The sequence below is a fragment of the Nelumbo lutea genome, chromosome 7 (genome assembly GCF_056320005.1).
Source record: "Nelumbo lutea isolate HS-2025 chromosome 7, American lotus-T2T, whole genome shotgun sequence".
NCBI lineage: Eukaryota > Viridiplantae > Streptophyta > Magnoliopsida > Proteales > Nelumbonaceae > Nelumbo > Nelumbo lutea.
This window is the reverse complement of record NC_142690.1, coordinates 13,758,353-13,784,380: the sequence shown is the minus strand read 5'-3', so window position 1 is coordinate 13,784,380 and position 26,028 is coordinate 13,758,353. Positions and strand designations below refer to the sequence as shown.

Here is a 26,028-nt window from a genome sequence, read left to right as displayed (position 1 = left end):
TTTGCTTTATTCACTTACCTTTGTATTTGTGTCTTCTCTGTGACTTTGTGAAGCAGTAATTATTGTTCAGAACTGTTGAAGAAAATAAAGACGGGATGGTGGATATGGTCAGGGTGTAAGAATATAGACTCACAAAGCATTAAATTTGTACCTGGGTTGATCTGACTTTGGCATCATGAACATTCTAGAATATTAATGAAAGGAGAAAGAATATAAATAAGGATATGGGGAGGAGATTGGGATCCTCTCTCTTCCACCTATTGGGGGATATCGATCTCCCTCTCGATTTTTTGTAACCTTGGATTTGAGGGTCCATCTGAAGCCTTGATGTCATCCCTCCACGAATTCAACACTTGATGTTTATTACTTGAAGTTCACCGTGATACAAATGACAGATAGCATCAATCTCTACTCATGTGAAAGATGAGCAATGAAAATCTGTATTGAGTCCTTGCAAAATTTATCTTCACATTCCTTGCAACACTTGCAATCTTGCATTGCAAACATCTTCCAGAATCCAGTCTCGACCATGGATGCCATCCGTTTTCTTTCATCGGCACACCACACCAGAGGTTATTTGACCCATATGAAAATGAGTAAGAAGAGTTCATTGTCAAATCCTTTAGGCCTTTACTTGATTCAGTTGATAATAGAACCAGTTGATGAAATGATGGAATGCTACTATGTGAAAATCATATGCCCAAGAGATATATAATTTAATAGGTCGGCACAGTGACCGTCAGTAAGCCAATCGGTCACCTGATTTCCTTCTCTATTGAGGTTGGTGTGTGAAAAAACTAAGCCCTCTGCAATCTTTATGCACATTCTTCCAGCATCGAGTATTGGCTTGCTTGGCGCTTTATGACACCGTGTCAGCTCCCATTAAATGAAATGAGCGGATGAGGTTTTTGTGTTTCATTTTTATTTTTAGAAATAGCACTGCATCGCACCACTTGGTTCATCATAATTTTTTATACACATACATATATAAATATACGCACCATTAAAAAACATACATATATATATATATATATATATATATGATATTGTTTATATTATTTATATATATCAAAAACATATTTAGAATATTATTTTTCAAAAATTATTGTTAACTAAAAAAATTTGAGGGCTTGGGTCCCTGCGAAGAATCCATCCACGTTAAGGATCGGGATCAAGGATTAATTTCTATGATCCCTACCCGTTGCCAATTCTATTGATGCACTTGGGTTCCACTCATGTCCAAGATGAGCAAGGCTTTATCTCCTTATAAATAGAAGCCCAATCCCATACCTATATGAAGCTCGAAGCCTGACTTTGACATGTTAAAATGTATTAATTATATATTATTGAATAATATTTTATATATTTAATATGTATAATGCTTATATATATATATATATATATATATATATATATATATATTTTTTTTTTATATTACATATTTAATATTATTGGATCGGGCTCGGGCTCAGGCCGTGCCTATTTGGGAAAGCCTGAGCCTAGACTGAAATATAGTCGGGCCCAATTCTTAGAGCCTAAGCGGAGACTATGGGCTTAAAATTTTGTTCATGCCCGACTTAGGAGATACTGGGCAGGGCCAGCCCGTTGTGTTCCTCGGCCCATGAACGAGTCTAGTTCGGACTATCTAACAACTACGCCCGGGCCTAGCAAGAAAAATAAAAAAGCCCAAATTATTGGGCATGAGCTCAACCTTTGTTAAGTTTCAGGCGCTAGAGATGGGCTCGCAGCTTTAAGAAGCCAAGCTTCAAACGAACACTTGGAAATGGGCTTGTTTAGGGATCACCAAGGTAAATGAATTACGCAAATTTCACAACAAATTCATGACGACTCATTTTGATTGAAAAGAAAAAGATTATGTGAACAGAGCAACAAGTACAACAAAACTTAAACGTATAAATGACCCAACAAAGGATCAATTCACTTGAATTCCCCAGCTACAGATTGAAATCAAGGTCATAAAACCACCTACAATGTCAATTATTTGAAGAAACTATCCTATACAATGAGATGTTGAATTACTGGGAATGTTGCTCGCATAGCATCCATCATCTTATTTACAGGGAAGTGATAACTTGCGACCCAACCTCACCAAGTGCTGCTGATGTTTAGCGGAAGCTGCTTTATCTGCTGCCTCCCGTTTTAGCGACCTTTTGGCACGTCTACCTGTTGTATCTTTCACAGCCTCTTTCTTCTTAGAACCATGTGATGGACCAGCGCCATTGTCCTGGAAATTTTCTCGGTTCACTGGCCTTGCTTCTTTACGCCCTGCCCTAACATAGCCATTATCTCCCCACCTACGGTTACCTATTCGAATACTTGATGAACTAATAAAGTAAACTTCATCTAAATCATCATCTTCTTCGTCCTCGTACTCATATTCATACTGATACTCGTAAACGTCATCATAAACCTCTTCCTGAACCTCCACAGCCAGCGGTGTAAACCAACTGGCTCTAAGAAGTAGGCAAACACTCTCCTCAAACATGTAGTCATGGATGCTGTCAAGAACAGGGACATTTTGGTCATCGGGACATAATTAGCTCTGCTCTAACTCCCTGTCTTATTCCCTACCAACAAAAGCAAGAAATGTTCTTATTACGGTTATACCTGCCATCAAGTGACCGGTGAACGTTGAGAGACTCGAATGGATGTTTACATTGAGGGCATGAGGGCGGGCATGGGCATGTGGGTTTCTGATTGTATGTTGCCCATCTAAGAATGCAAGTCACACTATACAAACCAGGAAATGATGAAAAATTAGTGAATCCTCGTGTCATTTCACAACATGAACATGATTCACAAAATATTGAACAGCATAATTAAGCATACAAACTGCAGGAAATAAAATTCTTTTGTTCCATTCTGTTGATTCCGAAGATCTCCTTCCCTTAGGGCTAGGCTGGCCTGCTTCAGAGGTCCAAACCAACCTTCCAATAGGGGAATCTTTAGGTTAACCATACACTTGTGTTTTACACTTATTTAAGTAAACAAGTTACCTTTTGAATTTCCATACATTTTTTTTATTACCAAATAAATGTGATGCAATACCTTAGTAGTACTTGATACTGCATGGATAATTCTGAAACACATATTTTATGTCTGTCACTACACAAGTACTTCTAAACATATATGCAGCCTGTTACATTGTCAACAATTATTTTGTAAACTCTAGCAATTTCTTTATTTGTATCACTGTGTATTCTGATAAAATTTGCAAATCGTTTTCTTATATCTGGAAATGACACAGACATCAGGAAAACTAAGGCTGGCTAATGTATCATATTAGATTTGCTCTAAGAAAATTAATCTCCACACAACTATAGGCTTCCTGCATTTGAGGAAACAAAGTCATACCGCATATATGCAAAGCTTGATTTCATTTATACAGGGAATAAAGCAACTGTCATGCATAAGGAAATGAAAATCTCAGACCAGCAAATTCAATGGATCTCAGGCCGATTATGTCCTGATGACCAAAATGTCCCTGTTCTTGACAGCATCCATGACTACATATTTGAGGAGAGTGTTTGCCTACTTCTTAGAGCCAGCTGGTTTACACCTCTGGCAGTGGAGGCTCAGGAAGAGGTTTATGATGAATTTGATAACCTTTACGAGTATCAGTATGAATATGAGAAGAAGATGATGATTTGGATGAAGTTCACTTTAGTAGCTCATCATGTATTTGTATAGGTAATCGTAGGTGGGGAGATAATTGCTATGTTAGGGCAGGGCGTAAAGAAGCAAGACCAGTGAACCGAGAAAATTTCCAGGACAATGGCACTGGTCCATCACATGGTTCTAAGAAGAAAGAGTCTGTGAAAGATACAACAGGTAGACGTGCCAAAAGAGCACTAAAACCCGAAGCAGCAGATAAATCTGCTGCCACTAAACATCAACAGCACTTGGTGAGGTTGGGTCGCAAGTGATCAATTCCCTGTAAATAAGATGATGCTATGCGAGCAACCTTCCCAGTAATTCAACATCTCATTGTACAGGATAGTTTCTTCAAATAATTGACATTGTAGATTGTTTTAGGACCTTGATTTCAAGCTGTAGCTGGGGAATTCAAGTGAATTGATCCTTTGTTGGGTCATTTATATTTAAATTTCGCTCTACTTGTTGATTGTTCACATAATATTTTTCTTCTCAATCAAAATGAATCATGAAATTGTTGTGAAATTTGCGTAATTCACCAACCTTGGTTCGATGTTTAGTGATGATCCCTGCGGCCTAAGCTATGTATTTGTGTCTTCTCTGTGACTTTGTGTGAAGTAGTAATTATTGCTCAGAACTGTTGAAGAAAATAATGACGGGATGGTGGATACGGTCAGGGTGTAAGAACATAGACCGGCAAAACCACTTTTCTTATATACGGAAATGACACAATCAACATGCAAATACAATAAAAAACCAACCTTGCATCCTAAAAAATGCGAGAGGGATTAGGGGAATGAAGGATCTTTGAATTTGGTTGATCATAGAACTCCTCAAAGGTAACATTCCTTTATGGTGATATCATAAACAATTAGTTAGGTAAAACAGGAAACAGCAACTCAAAAAGAATGCAGTACCAGAGCATGCTTGTTTTGTGGTTGCTTTCATGTTCCAGCTGGTTCCAGGATGATAAATCCTATTTCATGCATTCAGCTATATTGTTCATGGTTCTGGAACAGCAATCCATTGTCCCAGACCAGAACCAGGAAGTCCTGCCTTTTTTGAAGATGCCAATTTTTCATGTCTAACAGAAAAACATGGTTCACTTGGGCTTACATATACGTGATGTTTTGAATGGATTTCGCCGGCAGCAGCCTACTGGAAGGAATGGCTTTCACCAGGGTCAAAAGATGGGACCAGGGTATTTCGATCAGAGGCGGAAACGGTTTTCCCCAAGAGAGAAAGGGGACAGGTTGAAAGGAATGATTTCCTTTGGGTTTGGCGGTCGGAACTCGGAAGGCAAGGTGAACATTAAAGCCAACCATCGGCACCTTTTCCTGGAAGTAGAGGCCGGAGGGGTGGAAAGGCGGAAGGATTTTCTTCAGGCATGCCTGGTCGGCTGTTTTGACCGGAGAGATTTAAGGGTGGAGGAGGTAGCTCAGTGAGTGTCTAAAGCCTGGGGAGGAGTTGAGTTGCCCAGGCTTGGTGATGAGTATTGGCTTTTCCTCCTCCCTTATTAGGAAGACACCAAAAAAGTGGTGAGTTTTGGCTCCAGGTGCTTCAAAGCTTCTCTGTTGCACCTTGAACAATGGTCGGATTCGTCAAGAACTTGGCAATCCTCCAAGGACCTACCTGGTTTTGTGTGGGTAAGGATCTATGGCTTGCCGCTACACCTTTGGAGAACAAACCTTGCCAGAGGCATAGGGGACCTCTGTGGAGGTTTTTTGGAAGCCGACAACTCCGAGGCTGGCAAAGGAAACGTGGAATTCTTTTGGGTTAAAGCGTGTTGGTCTGGGGTCCCTCCACTGGCAATTAATGTAGTGGTGGGTACTTCAATCAGTGCAAGGAAACGAACTGGGTCAGGACTCAGGGGTCCCCTTCCTTGTCCAGATATCTGTGCCGACGGATTTTTCTGAAGTGGTACAAGTCGACCAAAATCTAATTCAGAAAGCACTGGCAGGTTTCTCCATTCCCGATGAACGTCCGGTTGGAAAATTCTGGAGGGTTTGGTCAGCAGGCGGAGGAACGTCCGGTCACTTAGGAAGTTTTTAGGGCTCAAGACGGTGCCGGAATTGGAGAAGAGGATAGGTGGCAGACAGTCAGGGGAAGGAGGAGGAAGAAACACCAGAACCGTACGATGGACTTTGGATCGAATGGTCAAGGAAAAATGGCGGGTTGGACTGACTTGAGAAAGGGGTTGAACGAAGAGTCCTTCATAGACCGCGTGGAAGGTGCGGTTTTGGATTGGATCAAATCAAGTCGAAGGGGGTGAGATTCAGATCACTAGATCAGAATTATTCGGCCGAACCGTGTCAGGCCAGCCATCCTAGTGGGCCTGGCCCAGTTCGTTTTAAAAGCCCTTCAGAACGATATTTAGGGGAAAGCCTTTGGTTCAAGGGTCAAGGAAGGGGAAAGAGGTGGTGGCGCCGACTTCTTCAGAAGAGTCCGATTCGGAGGAACGTTTCTCGCAGGAAGGCGATAGTTCTGTTTCAACCTACCTAGAGAGCTGGTCCAAAAGTGGGACCCGGAGGCAGGAGGCACGAATGGAACTGAGCTCTTCGACTCCTCAACCCGTCCCTTCTTCCTCAGCTTAGGACTTCAGGGGCCCAAAAATGACAGAGGCTCTCAATGTGGGGGTGAGCGGACAAGGAGGTGTTCCTCTCAGCCCAGATACAGAAATGTTGGTGTCTTCGGACGGGGATTTGATGCAGAGGGATGCGGAAGTTTCAGTTATGGCAGGGGCTTTGGCTAAGTCAGGGGAGGCAAGAGAAGGGAGCAAGGTTCTGAGAGTTCACCACCTTTCTACTACGAACCTTTGGCAAGGAGGTTTTCCTCTCACCCGAGAGTTTTAGAGCCTAAGCGGAGCCTATAGGTTTAAAATTTTGTCCAAGTCCGACTTTAGGACATATTTAGAGGTGTAAAGTGGGCCGTGTTGCCCTTTCGGTGAAAATTTTGGAGGTCTGTTGGCACAGCCCAGGCCCTGTGAATCAAGTCTTGGGTCAGGTTGGGCCATGCATCGGGCCAATGTTATTTATTTAAAAAAAAATTGACAAAAATTTTTCTGTGATTCCTAAGCTGCTACGTGCAACCTGAAAGGCTGAAAGTTGGAAGCCCGAATTTGAGTATGGAGTTTCAAATTGCATTTGGCAATACTTTTGAAGAGGTAAATCGGTAAATCATCATTTTTATTTTATTTGAATATCTGAAATGTGAAATGTGAAATGTAATATTTGAATATAAATTAGTAAATCATAATATGAAATAATGAAATTTTATAATTTTATATAATTTTTTGGATATTTATATATGTATGTATGTGTGTATGTATAATCACTACCTGTGCAGACTTTATTTACAAGTAAAATTAGGGGTGTTCACGGGTCAGATTGGGTCGGTTTATTGAGATTTTTCCAACCGACCCGACTTGGTCGAGTTACCTAAGGTGGAAATTGAAACCGACCCATTGATAGGCTAAATCGACATGGTCGGATTGGGTCGGTTTCGGTTTTGCTCCTGTACAAAAGGACACCTAATTGAATTCTAATTGTAATTGACTAATGGGTTGCCTATTTGGTGTAAAAGATTATAAAAAGTTAGAAACTATGATAGATTGCCTATTCTAATTGTAATTGCCTAATGGGCCTTCTAGTTCTAATAGAAGACTAGCTATAATTAAGTAAGAAACTAATCAAACTAGGAAAGGTCGGGTTGGTTTCGGTTTTCACACAAGAAAATCGAAACCGACCTGATATATCGATTTATATATTTGCCCAACCCGAAATCAATCGGTACTGATGAAAACCCGACCAACTCGAGTTGGATCGATCTAGGTTGGTCGGTTTAGTCGAGTTGGGCATTCTTATGAACAACCCTAAGTAAAATTGAGGATGAAATTTTATGACATTTCCAATTAAGTGGTGCCCATCTAAATTTGATTCGAGTATTATTTTTTGGATGCCTACTTTATCCAATCACAATCTAAGTGGCACTTTAATAAGAGTGGCCAATTTCCTATTTGCTAAATAAAGTTGTATTATTATTATTATTATTATTATTTTGTGTTTTAATGTTAATTTTTATTAGCTTTTTTGAAAAATAATTTTTATTGGTTTATTATTATTATTTTTAGTTAAAATTATAAAAAGCATCTAAATAACAAATCTATAAACCATTTTTGTGTGTTTGACCCTAACAATGGCCTCCCTATAGTTTTGAAAAAAAATTGCAAATACCTCATTTCCCTTGGCTTTTGACATTTATAAGTTACCAAAATTTTATAAAATTTCAACTTTACCCTTGTTAATGCATTATCATACACAATTTAAAATCTCAACTTTTACCCTTCAGTAATTTATTTTGCTAAACAACTTTCCAAGAACAATTGTCCTTACTCTTTTTAGACAAAGTAAGGAAAAAAGGATGAAGTGAAGTAAAATTAATGCATTAAATGAACATTTTTTATTTGAAATGATAATGAAAGAAAGGTATTTGCACTTTTTTTTTTCAAAACAATAAAAAAGGTTTTTGTTTAGGTCAAAATACCTGAAAGTTTTATAGGATTGTTAGAAAACCTAAGGAGGTTTATAATTTTCCTTATTTTAATGGAATTTAAATTGGCTTTAAAATAATTAAACTATATTTAAGATTAATGTTTTATACTAATTTTTTAAATTAATAAAAGTTAAATTTAATTAAGTATATTAAATTTTTATTTTTTAGTAGAACTTAAGTTGGTTTTTAAATAGTACAAATTAATTATAAAACTAATAATTGTTAGACAACTCTATATTAGTTTTATATTAATTTTAAATTCATATTAGTTTTTAATTTATCTTATCCCTTTTATTAATTAAATCTTTTTATTATATTAATAAAATATTAATTTTCCTCGTTGCACTCCATTTGAAATAAAAAGCATCCACGGATCTGAACTGTTCCCACTTGTGTTTCCGGGCTGTATGTGGGTTTTACTATTTCACGTTCCTGTCGGGTACACATTGCCCTACACTTTGCTCTTAGTTTCAAGGTTGAGGGCGATGAACAGTTTACAGGAGGGGTATTTTAAGAATTTAAAAAAATATATCAATTACGTGATATTACAGACGGAGTGCAACGAAAACTAATTGTCAGAAACGGCAATGGTAGTAAACAGTAAGGGCGAGTTAATAAGGGTAGTTTAAGAAATTTGCCCTTTTAAAAAACATTGCTTTCTTCTATTTCTCGTTCTCCCCCTGCAACTCTTCGCATCTCCGGCTGCTTCAGTGAAGGCCTTGGATTTCTTGTCTCTCCCTCGTTTATATGAAATTGGGATTCTGTCAGTAGTGACCAGCAGCAATAATAGTAGTAACAGATGGGAACGGAGGAGACCAACTCAGCGCAGCAACAACCTGCTAACGAGGAGGCACCAGAAGATGTGGAGGCGTTGCTTGAGGTACCACAAATGTGTAAACACTCCTTAGCCCTTATTTCATCCTTCTTAGATCTTCTTTCGTTCTGTTTTTTTTTATTTATTTATGTGATTCGATGGAACATCTTCAGAATATTGAACAGGCGTTCAAATGGTAGAAAGTAAGAAAAGTGATCGCAAAATCAAGAATAAACCTAATCTGTTTTCTTGCAAAGTCTTGAGCGTTTCATAGGAGTTTTTATGTTAGGGTTTTTCCCCTCTTTTGTGAAAAGGGTAAAGAACAATTTGTTGTATATTGTTTTCGGCACTTTCTTAGCCAAGGAAAAGGGCAAGGCAAGCACCTTATCATATGGTGTGTATACGATATTATATTGTATTTAACTGTGTCCTATGATACATGAATGAACAGAGTATAGATGTTAGTATGTTGTTCATTTCTTATTTTCTTGGATTCATGCTGCAACACTTCCTTGCTCAGATTAATTGTGTTGTTACTTTTCTTATTGGACTTGTAATTATTTGTTTAACAGGCTGCTAGATACGACGACATTGATGACATCATAAGTTTATCATCTGCTGGTGTTCCTCTTAATTCTAAGGATTCTCAAGGCCGAACAGGTTGTTGCTTATTTATTTATTTATCAAATTGGCTGTTATTATTGTGGGTGTAACTCAAGAGTCATATGTACATGTTATTTTTCTTGTTATCATTGTGTTTTAGCTGACTTTCTGATTTATTTTCTATTCTTTTCTTGTGGTCTACATTTCTATAATCCATGCCTCTAAAATGGTAGGTCAGTATTCTTTGTCTCTAAGCCCATTTTAGAAAGGTAAGGCATGTCCGTTTTTTTTTTGTGGTCTTACATAAAAATTTACAGGGTTCATAATTACACAGAGCTGCAAAATGTGAAAGTTATGCAGAACCTTAAATCTGTCTTTGAAACAATAAACTTGAGATTATTATTAATGGCAATTTAAGGTACATCATAATAGTAATAGCAAGATGTTCTGCCATGGCGCTATTTCCTTCAAGATTGTAATGTTTTTAGGACAAGGATTTGGCTCTAAAAAAGTGTTGAAAAAAGATATATAATTATGATGCCTTTGAAAATTGCACAATTGGAGTAAGAAATCATTCAGTTAATGGTGTTTCTCTCTTGAGATGTATATTATATTAAGCTTTAAGAGGATTACTGTAGGAAATATAGAGGATAAGAGGACTTCTTTTTTTTTTTTTGTATGTTAAATAGAAAATTTGTAAGAAGAAAATAGAAGAGAGATACAATCTCAGGTGACAAGGTATCATAGAAATATGCTCGGATTATCTTTTCTCACCCTTCTAAAGATGCTTGGTGATAGAGAGATGAAATGGGCTAAAAAGAAGGCCCAGGCCTAAGACCTATGGGCCTTAAAGTCCCTAGGGATGTCAATGGATCAGGTATAATCTTGCAGCTACTTTGGGCAGTAGAGTGGACAGATTTCCGAGCAAGTTCTTTGGCCATCCACTGTGGATAAATTATAGGTTGAAAGCCATCTGGGATCCAGTGCAGTGGTGAAGAGGTTCCAGTGGATGCTGGCAGGTTGGAAGAAGATCTGTTTATCATAAGGTGGAAAACTCACACTTTTATATTGTGTGTTGTAAACCTACCCACCTATTATTTGTCCTTATTCTTTATGCTGGCTTCAGTTGTCAACATCTTAGAGAAGCTTGAAAGGGATTTCTTGTGGTGATGTCTGAACAGGGAGAATAAGATTCTCTTGGCATGGGGTGTTGTCTGTCAACCTAAGGCTGCAGGTGGTCTGGGTTTGAGGAGGTTTAGAACCTTGAACAAGTCCCTTCTTTGTAAATGGCTATGGAAACACTGTAAGGAAAAAAGATCATTTGTAGTGGAAGGTGATTGTTCACATGGAAGAACAGTTTTGAACTGGGAGACCTTACCCCCACAGCACCTATGGATCTATCTGGAAGGGAATCATGAACATAAAGGAGTTTAGTAGACTTTATGCAACACATTTCCAATTCTTTTCTCCATTGCTACCAATAAGGAGCCACAGTCAAAGAGTTTTACGAGGAAACAAGGTCAGCATCTCTTGGATTCCCCAGTTCAGGCGAATTTCAAATGATTGGAAAGTGGAGTCCTTTACCAGTCTACTGGGATGTCTCAGTGGCACACACATTCAGCCATCATTGCCTGATTCTAGACTTTGGTGTGGCAATAGATCAGGCAACTCTTTTGTAAGCTGGTGTTGGATTTGTAAAGCACCAGCCCTACCTAAAGTGATGTTTCTCATGTGGTCTACATCCTGGAACAAAATTCTCACAACATATAATCTTTTATTCCGAGGGCTAGTACTGAATAATATCCGTTGCTTTTGTGGGACACTAGGGGAGTCCCCTAGCCACATCTTCATTCACTGCAGTTTTGCAGTCCAGTGTGGTCTCATTTCTGCAATTCTTTTGGAGACAATGGATGATTTCTTAAGACGAATGGATTGCTTTTAGCTTGGAGAGTTGTGGGCTATAGCCATTATGCTTCTTCCAGATGGCTCAACAGAGAGCAAGCGGTGTTAGGTGGTGATCCAAAGGACTGAGTAGTACTTGACCTCTTGGGAAAGAGTGACCCACCATTTCCAGGGGGATACAGTTGATCAGCTGCACTCCAGTTAGGATTCCACCATTTTTCTTTGCAAGTAGCAGTGTGTAAATTATTTTTGCAAGTCGAATGGTGAGACTGCTTTTCATATTCTTGTCTCTTGTCCTGTTGCTAGTGCTATCTGGGCTTGGTTCTTCTATCTTTTTGGGTGCAGGTGGGATACTCCAGATAGATTGGAAAGGCTGTTTGACTCTTCTACATTCAGATGGCCAAAAAGAAGAGGGAGAAAATTGTGGAGATGCACAATGGCAGCAGTATTATGGGTATTATGGGAGGAGAAAAATCTGAGAATTTTTTAAGAGAAGAAAAGATGCAAGGAAGAATTAATAGAATAGATTATGATGAAGGTGACATCCTGGGTAAAATCTCTGAAGTTATTCTCAGACTTCACTGTGGATGATATAATCAGGAATTGGAGAGCAGTTGCTTCTTCCTTGGTTGTAAAGAAAAAGGTCACAACTTTGATGGAAGCAGTTTTGGTAATCTGGGTAGAGCTGGAATTGGAGGAGTATTAAGAAATGATAAGGGGTATGTTCTGGGACTGTACTCAGGCCTTATTGGATTAGGAGACTACAGCTGAACTAAAGGCAGTGGTTTTTGGGTTACAAAAAAGCCAAGGAACTGGGGGTGAGAAAGCTTGTTGTGGAAGGTGATTCCAAAGTGGTGATAAGCTGGTTAAAGCAAGTTGAAAGAATACCCTGGCACTTCAGAAATGAAATCAAGAAACTTAAGAATCTATCCAAGAGCGGCTAATGGTTTTGCAGACCAGCTAGCAAAACAAGGGGCTAATAGGGATCATTGTTCGTGGGCTCAGTTGTAAAGGTGAAAAACCAAATTTGAAAATTGATATATCAAGTTTAGTTGGGTAGCCGAGGCTACTCAGAATCTGTAATCATAATTTTCCTCATATTAGTGAATTTTTCTTTCACTGATAAAAAAAGATGTGGATTGTATTGAAGTCATTCAAGTACTCAACAATTCAAGCATGTGAAACTTTGCATCTATTTTATTTATCTCCTGGTTGCATCACTTCAAGTAGCTATTGTGATGTTAAACATCTTGCAGGAGATTGGCCCTCTACCTTTAAAGGCCCTTTGAGATGAGAGCGGATGGGCTACACATTTTGTCGTTACAACGTGGGCTGAACTTACACCTGTGTTGTAACACGTTGCTCTTTTGGGAAGACGTGTAAAAGTAATGGGAGGTGGGTTAACACTCTCGTTATTTCTTTTTTTTTTCTCAAATAAAAATGAAAAAAAAGCATTTATCTTTCACCCCCATCCTATAAATCTATGAAATTTTACCTTGTCCAAAACCTTCCGCCCATGCCCAAAAGCTCAAAGAGAGAAAACAACTGGTTCATGTCTTCCATTCAATGAACAGAGAGAACATAGAACCTATTGAAACACTTCTCTTCCAACATTCTTGAAGTCCTCTACTGCTCAGGTATTTGTTTCTCCAATTATTTGTCTACCCATTGAGAAGTCGGTCCCTCTCTCTTGTTCAAAATCTTCCTCCCTGCAACACGAACAAAAAAAGACAAATAAAGAGTATTCCTAGTTCCCACAAACAATGGTTATTATGGCTTACTCATATACCTTAATAATTGAGCATGGAGGCTTTGGATGCCTTTGACGTCTCTAAAATCACATAGATTTCTTATATGGTATTAATCAGACCATATTAAACAATATGACACCAACTTTATAAATCTTTTTATTACGCTTCTTTCTTAAAACAAGCCCTTATGCCTTAATAATTTAGCATAAAGGCTTCAAATGTCTTTGAAGATCTCTAAAATCACATAGAAGCTTCAAATTTCTTATACAGTATTCACCAGACCATATTAAACAATATCACGCCAATTTCATAATTGTAGAGAACACTGATGTGGGCCCCACAGCTATGGTCCCACTGTGTTCATAGGGTAGAATGTGTTCTAGTCATCCTAGGGTTAGCTGGTGGTCAATCTGTTATTTCAGTTATTTATTTCAGCTTTATTTTGTTCTATTTGTTATGTAAATACTAAGGGCAGATCTGTCCTTTCCATGTAGTTAGCATAATCTATAAATACTAAATAGAAGTGGTGGCGGCAGAACATTCAGATTCTGTCCTTCCTTTCAATTCTTGTGTTCTACTGCTCTCTCTCTACTCTTTCTCCTCTCTCTTCTATACCTTTTCTCTTATTTTCGAACCTGAAATCTATTAGGGTTCAAGGCTGATAGCAGTCTTGAACATCTACTTGGTATCAGAGCAAGGTTAGGGTTTCTCATATGAGTCTAGTCCAGCCGACCACACTCACATGAGAATCTCCTAGGGCTGGAAGCTGAGAAAGTGGAGTTCGTGGACTGATTCTTGGAGATCGCTAGAGGGTTTAGCAGCTGTTGAAGACTTGTCACGGTTGCAGAGTGTTGGTGATCAGGAAGAATCAGAGAAGGTTAGGGTTTGGGTAACCTTGGAAGGCAGCGAACAACTTTTTCTTGTAAGTTTTTTTATTTTCTAAGAGAAGTACTATCAGAGAGGATAGGTTGGACCTATCTGGAAAAGGCGGCCGAACCATTCTAGGGTTTTCTCCCTTCTATTCTCTAGGGTTTTACAGCAAACCCTACTATTGGGCCGAACCGCCTTAGGGTTTTTTTCTCCTACTCTAGGGTTTGAAAGTGATCTTGAGGCAAACCCTAATAACCTTGCGGCAAGCCCTAATGTTAGGCTGAACATTGCGATTTACCTGGAGCTCTCCTTAAGTTTTTTTTTTCAGCATTGATCAGCTTTTAGGGTTTCATATTAACCCTACTGCAAGTCTATTTGTACGGTACTGATTGGAATGTGCAACTGAAATGTTTTCTTTAAGGATTGATCAAAACCCTAATTCTGCTAAGCATATCAAACCTACTTCCAAGCTATTTTCATATTTTTTTGGGGGGTTTTCGAACTCTCTTAAGGGGTGAGAACTGTACGGACTGTTGTTGTTGTGCTTGCTAGTTGGTTTTAGATCATCAGCTATACCTGTTTCATACACATATACCGTGAATACAGATTGGTTCTATACTGATTTTTGGTTGTGATTGATAGTCCAAGTGCTGTTCTTTGACTGTAGTAACCTTAATTTTGAGACTACTGGTTTTTGATCGAAATGGAGTTTAAAAATCAGGCCGAAGGCAGTTTTGGGAACAACAGTTATGTGGTATGTGAGCATTGTAAGAAACCCATACACACAAAAGAAACATGTTGGAAGCTGCATCCTCATTTGGTCCCGACAAAGTTGAGAAGCAAGAAGGGTAATGCTCATGTGGCCGTGAATACTGATTCAGCATCCTCGTCTGGCACAAGAGGCACATTCTTAGAGACCTTAGTTGCAGTTCGGGCTGCCCTTATAGAATTGGAAAAGGAAGTTGGGAACTCAGCTCAGCCACCGCAGTCACCATTAGCCCCTGCCACATCTGCTTTCGCACATTCAGGTACTCGAGCCTCAGCCTACCATGCCTCAGCTCTAGGTACTATTGAACCCTGTTGGGTAATAGATTCAGGTGCATTCGACCATATGACTAGCTTGCCTTCATTGTTTACCACTTATCATTTATCTTCTGGTAGGGATAAAGTATCTATTGCTGATGGCTCTCTTGTCCCCATTTCTGGCAAGGGTGACATCAAGCTATCGGATACCATCTCCTTGTCTTCTGTTCTACATGTTCCTAAGTTTGATACTAACCTTCTTTCAGTCAGTAGTATTACCAAACACATGAACTGCTCAGTAACTTTCTTCCCTGACCGGTGTGTTTTTCAGGACCTGAAGACGAAGAAGGTGATTGGGACTGGCCGTGAGACGAATGGGATCTATTTGCTCGGGGAGAGTTCTTGTCGGGAAGAGTCAGTGGATAAGAAGTCACTTGTTTCCCAGAGTGTGAGTTCGGTTATGCTTTGGCATAACCGATTGGGTCATTTGTCTTTTCGATCCTTAAAGAGTCTGTTTCCTAATTTGTTTGAGTCTGTTGAGTTGTCATAGTTGCAATGTGAAAGCTGTGAGTTTGCTAAACATTGTAGAAACTCTTATTCATTGAGGAATAAAAGGAGTTATCGTCCTTTTGATCTTGTGCATACGGATGTTTGGGGGCCATATTACATCCCTTCTATGGGTGGGTACAGATATTTTTTTGTTATTTGTTAATGACCATACTCGGTTTTCTTGGATTTATCTTATGCACGAGATGAGGTTCCTGCCCTGACCCAAACCTTTCACCAAATGATCCTAACCTAGTTTGATGCCAAGATCAAAGTTCTTAGATCTGATAATGCAAATGAATACTTTGCTAAGCCATTGGCATCTTACCTTCTTAATCATGGGGTTATCCACCAGAGCACTTGCCCTCATACGCCTCAGCAGAATGGGGTTGCAGAAAGGAAGAACAAGCACATCTTAGAGGTGGCTAGAAGTATTATGTTTACCTCCAATGCCCCTATTCGCTTTTGGGGTGATGCTATTCTCACGGCAGTATATCTTATTAATCGGGTTCCTTCCCGGGTTCTTGATATGTCATCTCCTTTTTCCCTTCTATACCTAGATGAGGAGTTGTTCACTGTTCCCCTTAAAACATTTGGTTGTACCTGTTTTGTTTAGCTTCTCAGACCCCATCACTCCAAGTTCAAACCAAAAGTCTCCAAATGCATTTTTCTTGGTTATGCACAAACTCAAAAGGGTTATTGCTGCTATGGTCCAGTCTCAGGGAAAAGATTTGTCTCCATGGATGTCACTTTCTTTGAGGAGACACCCTATTATTCTTGGGTTTCTCCTCAGGGGGAGAGCAGTGCGAGTTGGGATTTGGGTCACTTTCTTCAGGGGGAGCGCAGTGAGGGTAGGGTTCATACTTTTGGGGCTGTTCCCTTACCTATTCCATTGGATGATGAGGGCTACCATAGTGAGGGTGGTCAGAGGGATCAGGAGTTGAGGGTCTATCACATGCGATGCAGGCAGGTTGATCCCGGTCATCAACAGTCCAGGCCAACTCCAATCTCTTATGCGGCTCCAAGTCCGGGTATTATAGTCCCAGGGCCCATAGAGGCTTCTTCCACTATTGCCACTTCACCTCCTCCAGATGACCTTGACCTTCCCATTACCGTCCGTAAGGGGAAACGACATTGTACCACATCTACAGCCCACTGTATTTCCCAGTTTTTATCCTATGATCGCCTACTCCAAGAACAGTGCATGAAGCCCTATCCATCCCGGAGTGGAAAGATGCAATGCAAGTTGAAATGGATGCCCTGTTAAAAAAATAACACATGGGAGCTAGTTGATCTGCCCAAAGGAAAGAAACCAGTTGGTTGCATATGGGTATTTACTGTGAAGCACAATGCGAACGGCTCCATTGAGAGGTATAAAGCTTGGCTAGTTGCAAAAGGGTTCACCCAGACTTATGGTATAGATTACTTGGAGACCTTTGCCCTGGTAGCCAAGATGACCACCATTCGAGTTCTATTATCTCTTGCAGCAAGCCACACTTGGCCTTTGTACCAAATGGACGTTAAAAATGCTTTTTTGAATGGAGATCTGTAGGAAGAGGTTAACATGCGGTTGCCTCCTGGATTCTATGATACAGAGACAGGTAAGAAGGTCTGCTGGCTCAATAAGGATTGTATGGTTTGAAGTAGTCACCTAGAGCTTGGTTCGATAGATTCAGACTAGCCCTTGGAAAGTTCGGTTATGTACAGGCCCAATTAGATCATACCCTATTCATCAAGAGGGTGGAGTTTTCTTTGACACTACTTGCAGTATACGTTGATGATATTGTGGTGACAGGAAATGATAGCCATGAGATCGAGTCCCTCAAATAGTTCCTTCATCAAGAGTTTGAGGTGAAAGATCTTGGTGCACTTCGGTATTTTTTGGGTATTGATGTTGCTAGATCTAAACAAGGGATATTTGTCTCTCAGAGGAAATATGTCCTAGATCTGTTGGCGGAAACTGGAAATTTAGGAGTCAAGCCTACGGATACACCCATTGAACAGAACCACAAGATTAGTGCAGAGAGTGGGGAGCCTCTTGAAGACAAGGTTATGTTCCAACGATTAGTGGGAAAGCTGCTATATCTCTGCCTCACTCGGCTAGATATCAGTTATGCAGTTAGTGTTGTCAGCCAGTGGTACATGCATTCTCCTAGGACCACACCTTCTTGCAGCAGAAAGAATATTAGCATACTTGAAGAGATGCCCGGGTGGAGGTATACTGTTCAAGAACAATAATCACATGAAGGTGGAGGTCTATACAGATGCAGATTGGGCTGGGAGTGTTGATGACAGAAGGTCTACCTTTGGATATTGTGCCCTTATGGGAGGTAACCTTGTCTCTTGGAGGAGTAAAAAACAGAGTGTTGTCTCCCGATCCAGTGCTGAAGCTGAATACAGGTCAATGGCTAACGGAGTGGCTAAGATCACTACTTGAGGAGTTGGGTATTGAGTATGAGAAGCCCCTGGTGCTGTATTGTGATAATCAAGTGGCTATTAATATAGCACACAACCCGGTGTAGCATGACAAAACTAAACATATTGAAGTTGATCGACATTTTGTATGAAAGAGGGTCTCATCACAAGAAGTGTCTTCCGTACATCACATCCAACATGTAGCTCGCAAATATTCTCACCAAAGCTGTACCAAGGAAGAAGTTAGCGACGGACCTATCCAAGTTGGGAATGATAAACATTTATTCCCAACTTGAGGGGGAGTGTAGAGAACACTGATGTGGGCCCCACAGCTATGGTCCCACTGTGTTCGTAGGGTAGAATGTCTTCTAGTCATCCTAGGGTTAGCTGGTGGTCAATCTGTTATTTCAGTTATTTATTTCAGCTTTATTTTGTTCTATTTGTTATGTAAATACTAAGGGAAGATCTGTCCTTTCCATGTAATTAGCATAATCTATAAATACTAAATAGAAGTGGTGGCGGCAGAACATTCAGATTCTGTCATTCCTTTCAATTCTTGTGTTCTACTGCTCTCTCTCTACTCTTTCTCCTCTCTCTTCTATACCTTTTCTCCTATTTTCGAACCTAAAATCTATTAGGGTTCAAGGCTGATAACAGTCTTGAACATCTACTATAATCAATGATAGTTTATTGTCTTTCTTGCTCAAAACAAGCCCCTATACTCTAATAAATTATACATGAAGGCTTTTATTGTCTTTGAAGGTCTCTGAAATCGCATAGATTTTTTATATGATATTAATCAAACCGTATTAGCTTTTATTAAAAATCTTCATACTTTGTTAGGTATGTTGCACAGTGGAGAGATTTCAACTAGCTGTCCAATATGATGCATCAAGTGTTTAAAAGAATGAGACACTAGAGAGAGGACTTGATGGGGGAGAGGAAGATGTTCAAGGGTTCGATATCATTGCCATAGGGGCAACCGGGCAAGAGGGCTATAACAGTTGGTCAAGCAACTATTTACCCCTGTTCAAAACCTTCCACCCTAAAAGTCTAAAACCCATTCAAAAAATAAGTTTCACCCTGTTCAAATCCTTTCATCCAAGAACCTAGAGAGAAAGAGAGAGAGAACAATCAGTGTATGTCTTCCATATGAAAAAATAGAGGATACAGGACTTGCCGAAAACCTTCTTTTCTACCACTGTTCAAGTTTTTTTCCACTGCTCACTCCAAATTCCATTTAGTTCTCTACCCATTGAGATGCTCTCTTCATTGTTCGAGGTCTTCCTCCCTGAAATACACACAGAGAGAACGAAGAATAGAGAGAGGACTTGCCGAAAAATGCTTTTTTCAGTTTTTTTTTTTTGTTTGAAAAAAAAGGAAAAAATTGAGTAACGGGAGTATTAACCCACCTCCTGTTACTTTTACACATTTCCCCAAAAGAGATGTGTTACAACGTAGATGGAAGTTCAGCCCACATTGCAACAATAAAATGTGTAGCCCATCCGAACTCCTTCGAGACAAGCCCAAACAATTCCATGCAAGGGTTTAGGGCAGTGTCCCCAACCTAAACTTTTGGCTTGTATATATAAAGAGGTTGGTTTTGTGATTTTAGTCATAGTTCATTCTATTTTAAGATTAAGAATCATATATTATTTGATGATGAATGTCTAGTATTCACTCACTTGCCTCCACTCAGACAGAACCCCTTGCACATGAAATTCAGCTTGGTTCACATCAAGAAAGATCTTGGGGGCTTGGCTGGGGTCTGAGGGAGGATCTCTGACCTAGACGCTATGCAAAATTTGTCTCCCTCTGCATTATTAAAGTAATAAGAAGCATTTTATTAAAGATCAAATAAAGAACTATCAAAGGATGGTTTCATAAAGAGGTGTTATCTGCAGCCTCAAAAACAAAACAAGATTACAATTGAGCCCAAATAAATGATCCCTATGCACCCCTTGCTACTAAAAAGTCTGCTGGCCCATTAGCTGATCTCCTCTCCCAACTCTCACTAATATGTTGGAATTTAGCCACTTGAATCTTCTCATTGCCCCCCTAAAGGACCAAGGTACAGTCTCTGACTCCTTTAGCCACCCAACTACCAGTTTTGAATCACCTTTACTTGGCAAATTCCCAAAGTTCAGCTCCCTACCAATCCGTGCTCTCTGTATTATTGTTACTTCAGTAGAAATTTTATTATTTGAATTCTATTTGCAAGGACTAAGGTTTTTGGTATTTGAATAGTTTTTGTTTATTTTAAGTCAATAATCCATTACTAGTCTAGACAGCAATAAAAGGTAATCTCGAAGTTCATAAACCATTACAAAGATGCGAATCCACAAAAAAAAAAAAAAAAAAAAAAAAAAAACAGTCACACACACACACACACAAAAGGCATACTCCTGAGCTGAGGCACAAGGTGCATACCTAGGTACATGGATATATGCCTTCTCAAAGGACCTACACTTGGGTTCAATGAGGCATGCCTTTTAAAAACACTGGTTGAAGGGTCAAAAGGATTTGCCAGTTGGTATTTATAATATTGTTTATATATTGATCAAAAAAATAATTTATGGGGTGGTGAAAAAGTAACTATGGTTAAACAATTAATCATTATTGGAGTTCAAAAGATTGAAGACTTTTGTTATAGACAAGAAATCTCCTTATACAAAAAAAAAAAAAAAAAAAAAATATGTTGATGGAGACAAAAAAAATACAACTGTGGCTTTTTATTCAACAGTAATTCAAGTTCCATGGAATATGAAACCTGCATATGACATTAGATATATAGTTAAGAGCTAAAGTTCACTTCTATAAGGCATCGTATAGAAGTTTCTGTTCTATTACTGATAATGACTAGAACATCATCATCTTTATTCATCGAACAAAATGATTAGAACATCTAGAAATATTTGCTAGTGCATTCTAGATGGTAAATGTCATGCTTTCCTTAAATAATCAATCACATTTGGATATTATTACCTCATTGAAGTTTCTACTGATTAGGGGGCTTTCTGTCTTTGGCATATTGAGGTGATAGGGACTTGGGGAGTAGCACAATGCTTCATTTGCTTCCATGGTTCTGTATAAACATAAATAAATAAATATAGAACAACACAACAGGGTTGGCCCTCACCATTTTTCCAGGCTGTCTTCCCTAATACATGGGAGGGGGTGAGTGGTCTCTATAGTTTTTTCCTTTTTTGAGTTTAACTTGCCTTGTTATATTACATGAATGTTGCCTCTAGATGCATATTGGTGCCAATTCTATTGTTCTTTTAGTAATGAGCTTCATTTGTCTGACATGTTATCTGTGTTTCAGTACTGGCATGTACTCTGTGAATTCGTTTGATGTATATGCTGGTCAATGCTAATTGACTGTCATTTGGTCTATGTTTGACTTGGTTCACTGGTAATTGCATTTCAGCACTACATATGGCTGCTGCTAATGGACATCTTGACATTGTGCAGTACCTTATCAGAAATGGGGTGGTAAGGAAGCCATTTATGAGAATTTCATCTTATTTCCTTCAAATATTGTCTATGATGTGCTCCTTTCCTTAAACTTGTAGTTTTGCATTAGTAGTCGTACAAGACTACAGAGACTCTTTAGGTTTTGAACAGAAAATAAAAGAGAAGGAGAAAAGGAAAAGAAGAGAAGAAGAGAAGAAGAGAGAGAGAAGAAGCACTCGTGGGAGAAGCTTTGAAAGAAGAGAATGGCTGGAGTGCTTAAAACAGCCGCCCCACTCCTTAATTTATATACATGGTTTCCTAATTGTAAAAGAACTTTAATGCTTACATGGCAATAAAAGAAGATTAAAATAAAACTTATCCTTATCCTACTAGGAAAGCTGATCCTAATCAATTAAATCTAAGTACATCTCAGGGTGTCACACGAATACTCTCAATGTGGGGTCCATAGTTTCCTACACTCCCCCTCAAGTTGGGTAGTAGATATTTGTCATTCTCAACTTGCATAGATCTTCTTCTAACATCTTTCTTGAAACAGCCTTGGTGACAAGGTTTGCAAGTTGCATGTCAGAGGTGATGTAGGAAAGGCATACTTCTTTAGATGTAACCCTTTCCCTGATAAAATGCTGGTCCAGTTTGATATGCTTAGTTCTGTCGTGCTGTACTGGATTATGGGCTATATTGATGGTAGCTTGATTATCACAGTACAACATTAGGGGTTTCTCATAAACAATACCCAATTCCTCTAGTAATGACCTCAACTATAGAATCTCAGCCACACCATTTGCCATGGACCTATATTCAGCTTCAGCACTTGACTGAGAAACAACACTTTGTTTCTTACTCTTCCAGGAGACCAGATTACCTCCAACAAAGGCACAATATCCAGAGGTAGATCTTCGGTCATCAACACACCCAGCCCAATCAGTATCTGTGTAGACTTCTATCTTCATATAGTTATTTTTCTTGAACAAAATGCCTCTCTGCCTGGGGACCTCTTCAAATATGCTAATATCCTTTCAACTGCAAGGAGGTGAATAGTTCTAGAAGAGTGCATATACTGACTAACTACAAGCCCAAGTCTTGAGATGTGATGCTGATTTTCAAAATCTCGATATAAAAGCAAGATATTTGCATATTATATGGGATACCCATATCCATATCCAAGTCTGGGTAGGATGGAGAGTTGTATCTCCATTTCCTGTATGCATGTCCATATCATCTATATCCATATCTGGAAATAATAGATCACCCCTAATTTTGTGGAAAAGTCAAATCTTTGCTGAACCATGGTTCCCAAGGTGCACCAATGACCAATCAAAGTTGAGCTCAATGTTCTATTTTGGTTTGGGTGAGAAGGGTGGGTGAGTGTCTTATCACTGTTATTGAAATTCTATGTTCTCTATGCCTCTTTAGAAGAACATGTTTTACTAATTGAGGTAATGCAAGAGCTGTTGAGCTGAATTTTCCATTCACTGGGTCTAAATTACATAGGAAATAAACTAATGGTATATTAGCAAGCAGGCTACGTAACAGCAAGTTGGGGCTCTGTCCAGATAATCCACTTGTCTGGAGATGCAAATGCCTCCATCGAGATCTGTTTGTTTGTTGTAACCAAATTATAACGCAAAAATTACTTATCTAAAACCCTTTGTCAAAGATAATGTTATCTGTGTGTGATTAGTACTATCTGGACTAGAGGAAATTAGCAGACTTTTCCAGAAGACCTCCAAGAATGTGGAAGAATTAGTTTCTTTCTCTTTTGGGAAGCTAGTTTTTGGGTTTCCAGATAATCCACTTGTCTGGAGATGCAAATGCCTCCATGGAGACCTGTTTGGTTGTTGTAACCAAGTTATAACGCAAAAATTACTTATCTAAAACCCTTTGTCAAAGATAATGTTATCTGATGTGATTAGTACTATCTGGACTAGAGGAAATAGCAGACTTTTCCAGAAGGCCTCCAAGAATGTGGAAGAATTAGTTTCTTTCTCTTTTGGGAAGCTGGTTTTTGGGTTTCAGCAGTATAACTGGGGGTGCTGTTGAGGTATAGGAGTCTGTGGGAGCTGTAGTTTGTAGTTCTATTGTTGGTAGTACTCATCCAAGGTGTTCTCCTTGGGGGGCTTGTTGTACTTATCTGTGTTTTTTATTAAAAGTTACTTAACCTATTACCAAAAATAAATAATGTTAGCTGATGTGATTGTCCATGAATTTTCTCTTTTTTTTCTTTATCTAATTGCTTTCATCAAGCGATTATCATAAATTTTGGAGATTTTATGTGATGCAGGATCTCAATGCATCCAATTTGGAGAAGAATACCCCTCTCCATTGGGCTTGCCTTAATGGGCATATTGAGGTAATAATGATGCTTCTAACTTGTGGAATCATATGCATCTTGCAAGTCAAGTGATAATTGTTTTCTTTCATCAGGTGGTCAAGAGTTTGATTCTGGCAGGAGCAGACGTGACTACTTTAAATAGGTTTGTTTTTTGTACTTGGTTAACAAGTTTCTCTTTTGGTAGAATAGAGATGTAAAGCTGCCATCCTTGTAATGAATGCTTGTGTTTTGGTATTGTCTAGTTACGAGAGGACACCGATGGATGAAGCAGTTAGCAGGGGGAAGATGGACATAATTGATGCAATCAATACAGCAGTTGCTCATGTTGAACTTAATGGTGTTACAGTTTCATAGTTATCCCGTGTGTACCCTTCCTATCATATCCTACTCGTTAGCAATTGTTGGGAATATCTTAGGATGAGTCCTAGACATTGCTAACTCTTATGTAAGTACATTGAGAACTATGGTTCTGAATGGTGTTTTAAAGGTCATGATGCAGTGAAAGCATGATATGAGCTCTCTCTCTCTCTCTCTCTTTCTTTTTGCAGATTTGACTTTTGAGCTATTACAAGGCCAGAAAAGGTACTTTGTGGGTTCTCTTCTCAATTTTAGTGCAATTTTAAGACACCTTGCATAAGGGCATGGTAAATGAATCAAAATCCTCATGGATGCAATCATGAAATAGATCGAGCCTGTGTTAACTCATTGCCGTCTTTCATTTGTTAAAAGATACGAGTCGGAGGTTCAGCGGGGTTTGAAATAGTTAGACTGGCCTGTGAATAAAACTTTGAGTTCGGCTCTTTCCATCATGGTCATTAGACATTAACCAGCTGCATTAGGCGTCAGAAAAAACGGTGCTCCAGGAAGCTTGTTTGTTTGGAATCATTTTTCCATAAAAAAATGGTGCATCAAATCACGCCTTGGAAAAAAAAAAGGTGGGGTTTAGAGCTAATATCGAATTTAGCATTTTTTTAGATTATAGTTTAGAGATAATGGGTACTAATGTTGAAAACAGACATGAAGCACTTCTACCTAGCAGTAATGTTTCCAAATAAAAAAAGTGACGCTGTTTTTTCGGACAATCAGCGTTGATGTCAAACATATAGTAGGTCATTGGATTTTCGGACAATCAGCCTATTTATCTTTAACTGATTGTACTCTTTTACCATTTTACTACTTTATTGACTGTAATCTGTATCCTTCCTAAACAACCTCTACTGTCCATGAAACTTGGTGAAAAAGCACAGCCAAATATGAGTGCAACGAATCAAGTTTTAATCAAATGGTTTGGGCTCGAGTTTGAATCTCAAGTAAGTGATTGGCTATTTGAATTTGAGTTCACCTCATTAAAAAGTTCAGCTTGAAAGCTCACCAGTCTTGCTCATATATTTATAAAACATATATAAAACATAAAAATATATTAGTTTGAGCTTTCGAGTTGATCTCAGAACTTATCAACTATTTAATAAATTGAGCTTGAAACCAAAAACATGGCTCAAACCTGAACTCGAACATGGCAATATTTTAGTGGAATCAAGCCAAAACATGTCAGGTTTGGCTTGGCTCAGTTCAATTATGCCCTATAGCTACCAAACGTTAACAATGATATTAGCATTTTGAAATTTCCTTGCATTTACTGACACGGCCAATTTTATGAAACCAGGACCGGTTATCTGGTTCTCTGGTTAAACCAGCCAGTCAGCTGGTTTCAGTTAGTTTTTTAGTTCTAGTTTTTGGAGATGACCAAACCAGTCAGGACCCGGGTCATGGTTCAACTGGTCCGATCAGCCAATTTAGTATGGTCTTCTAAACATTGCATGACCCTAAAAACCGATTTGCCAATACGATATTTTGAACCTTGCCTACAGCAGGTTAACCATTTCTAATGTACCTTTCTGCTCTGTAACACTAATGCTCTTTTGCCTGTACATATCGCCCTAAAACCACATATAATTTGGTTTTTATAAATTGATCCGTATGTCAAAATCCACTAGGACCACTATCCAAATTCCCATAATCAAGTTGCAACTTGCAAGCAGATTTTATTCGGGCAGGATTTGGTATCAAGT

At 38.9% G+C, this 26,028-nt stretch overlaps 2 protein-coding genes and 1 long non-coding RNA gene across 4 annotated transcripts; 2 read left to right on the top strand and 1 right to left on the bottom strand.

Moving 5' to 3' along the window:
* Positions 1-1,826: 1,826 nt before the first annotated feature.
* Positions 1,827-4,756, bottom strand: LOC148845205 (uncharacterized). The gene is made up of 3 exons (XM_088955778.1): positions 4,593-4,756; positions 2,629-2,751; positions 1,827-2,519 (listed from the first exon to the last, which is right to left on the bottom strand). Exons 1-3 carry the CDS (start codon positions 4,598-4,600, stop codon positions 2,072-2,074), a joined length of 579 nt encoding a protein of 192 aa, XP_088811904.1. The 5' UTR covers positions 4,601-4,756; the 3' UTR covers positions 1,827-2,071.
* A 2,496-nt stretch (positions 4,757-7,252) lies between these two features.
* On the top strand, positions 7,253-24,565 carry LOC148845203 (ankyrin repeat family protein). 2 transcript variants are annotated; one of them, XR_016102485.1, is made up of 7 exons: positions 7,253-9,106; positions 9,613-9,700; positions 21,581-21,645; positions 23,909-23,977; positions 24,052-24,101; positions 24,202-24,404; positions 24,508-24,565. XR_016102485.1 is itself a non-coding variant. In XM_088955779.1 (6 exons), exons 1-6 carry the CDS (start codon positions 9,026-9,028, stop codon positions 24,311-24,313), a joined length of 465 nt encoding a protein of 154 aa, XP_088811905.1. In that variant the 5' UTR covers positions 7,253-9,025; the 3' UTR covers positions 24,314-24,565. The 2 variants fall into 2 exon arrangements, 1 of the variants encoding a protein (XP_088811905.1); XM_088955779.1 differs by having other exon boundaries at positions 24,202-24,565.
* Positions 9,713-20,848, top strand: LOC148845204 (uncharacterized). The gene is made up of 2 exons (XR_016102486.1): positions 9,713-15,194; positions 15,521-20,848. It is a non-coding gene; the product is annotated as an uncharacterized LOC148845204 (long non-coding RNA).
* Positions 24,566-26,028: the final 1,463 nt, after the last annotated feature.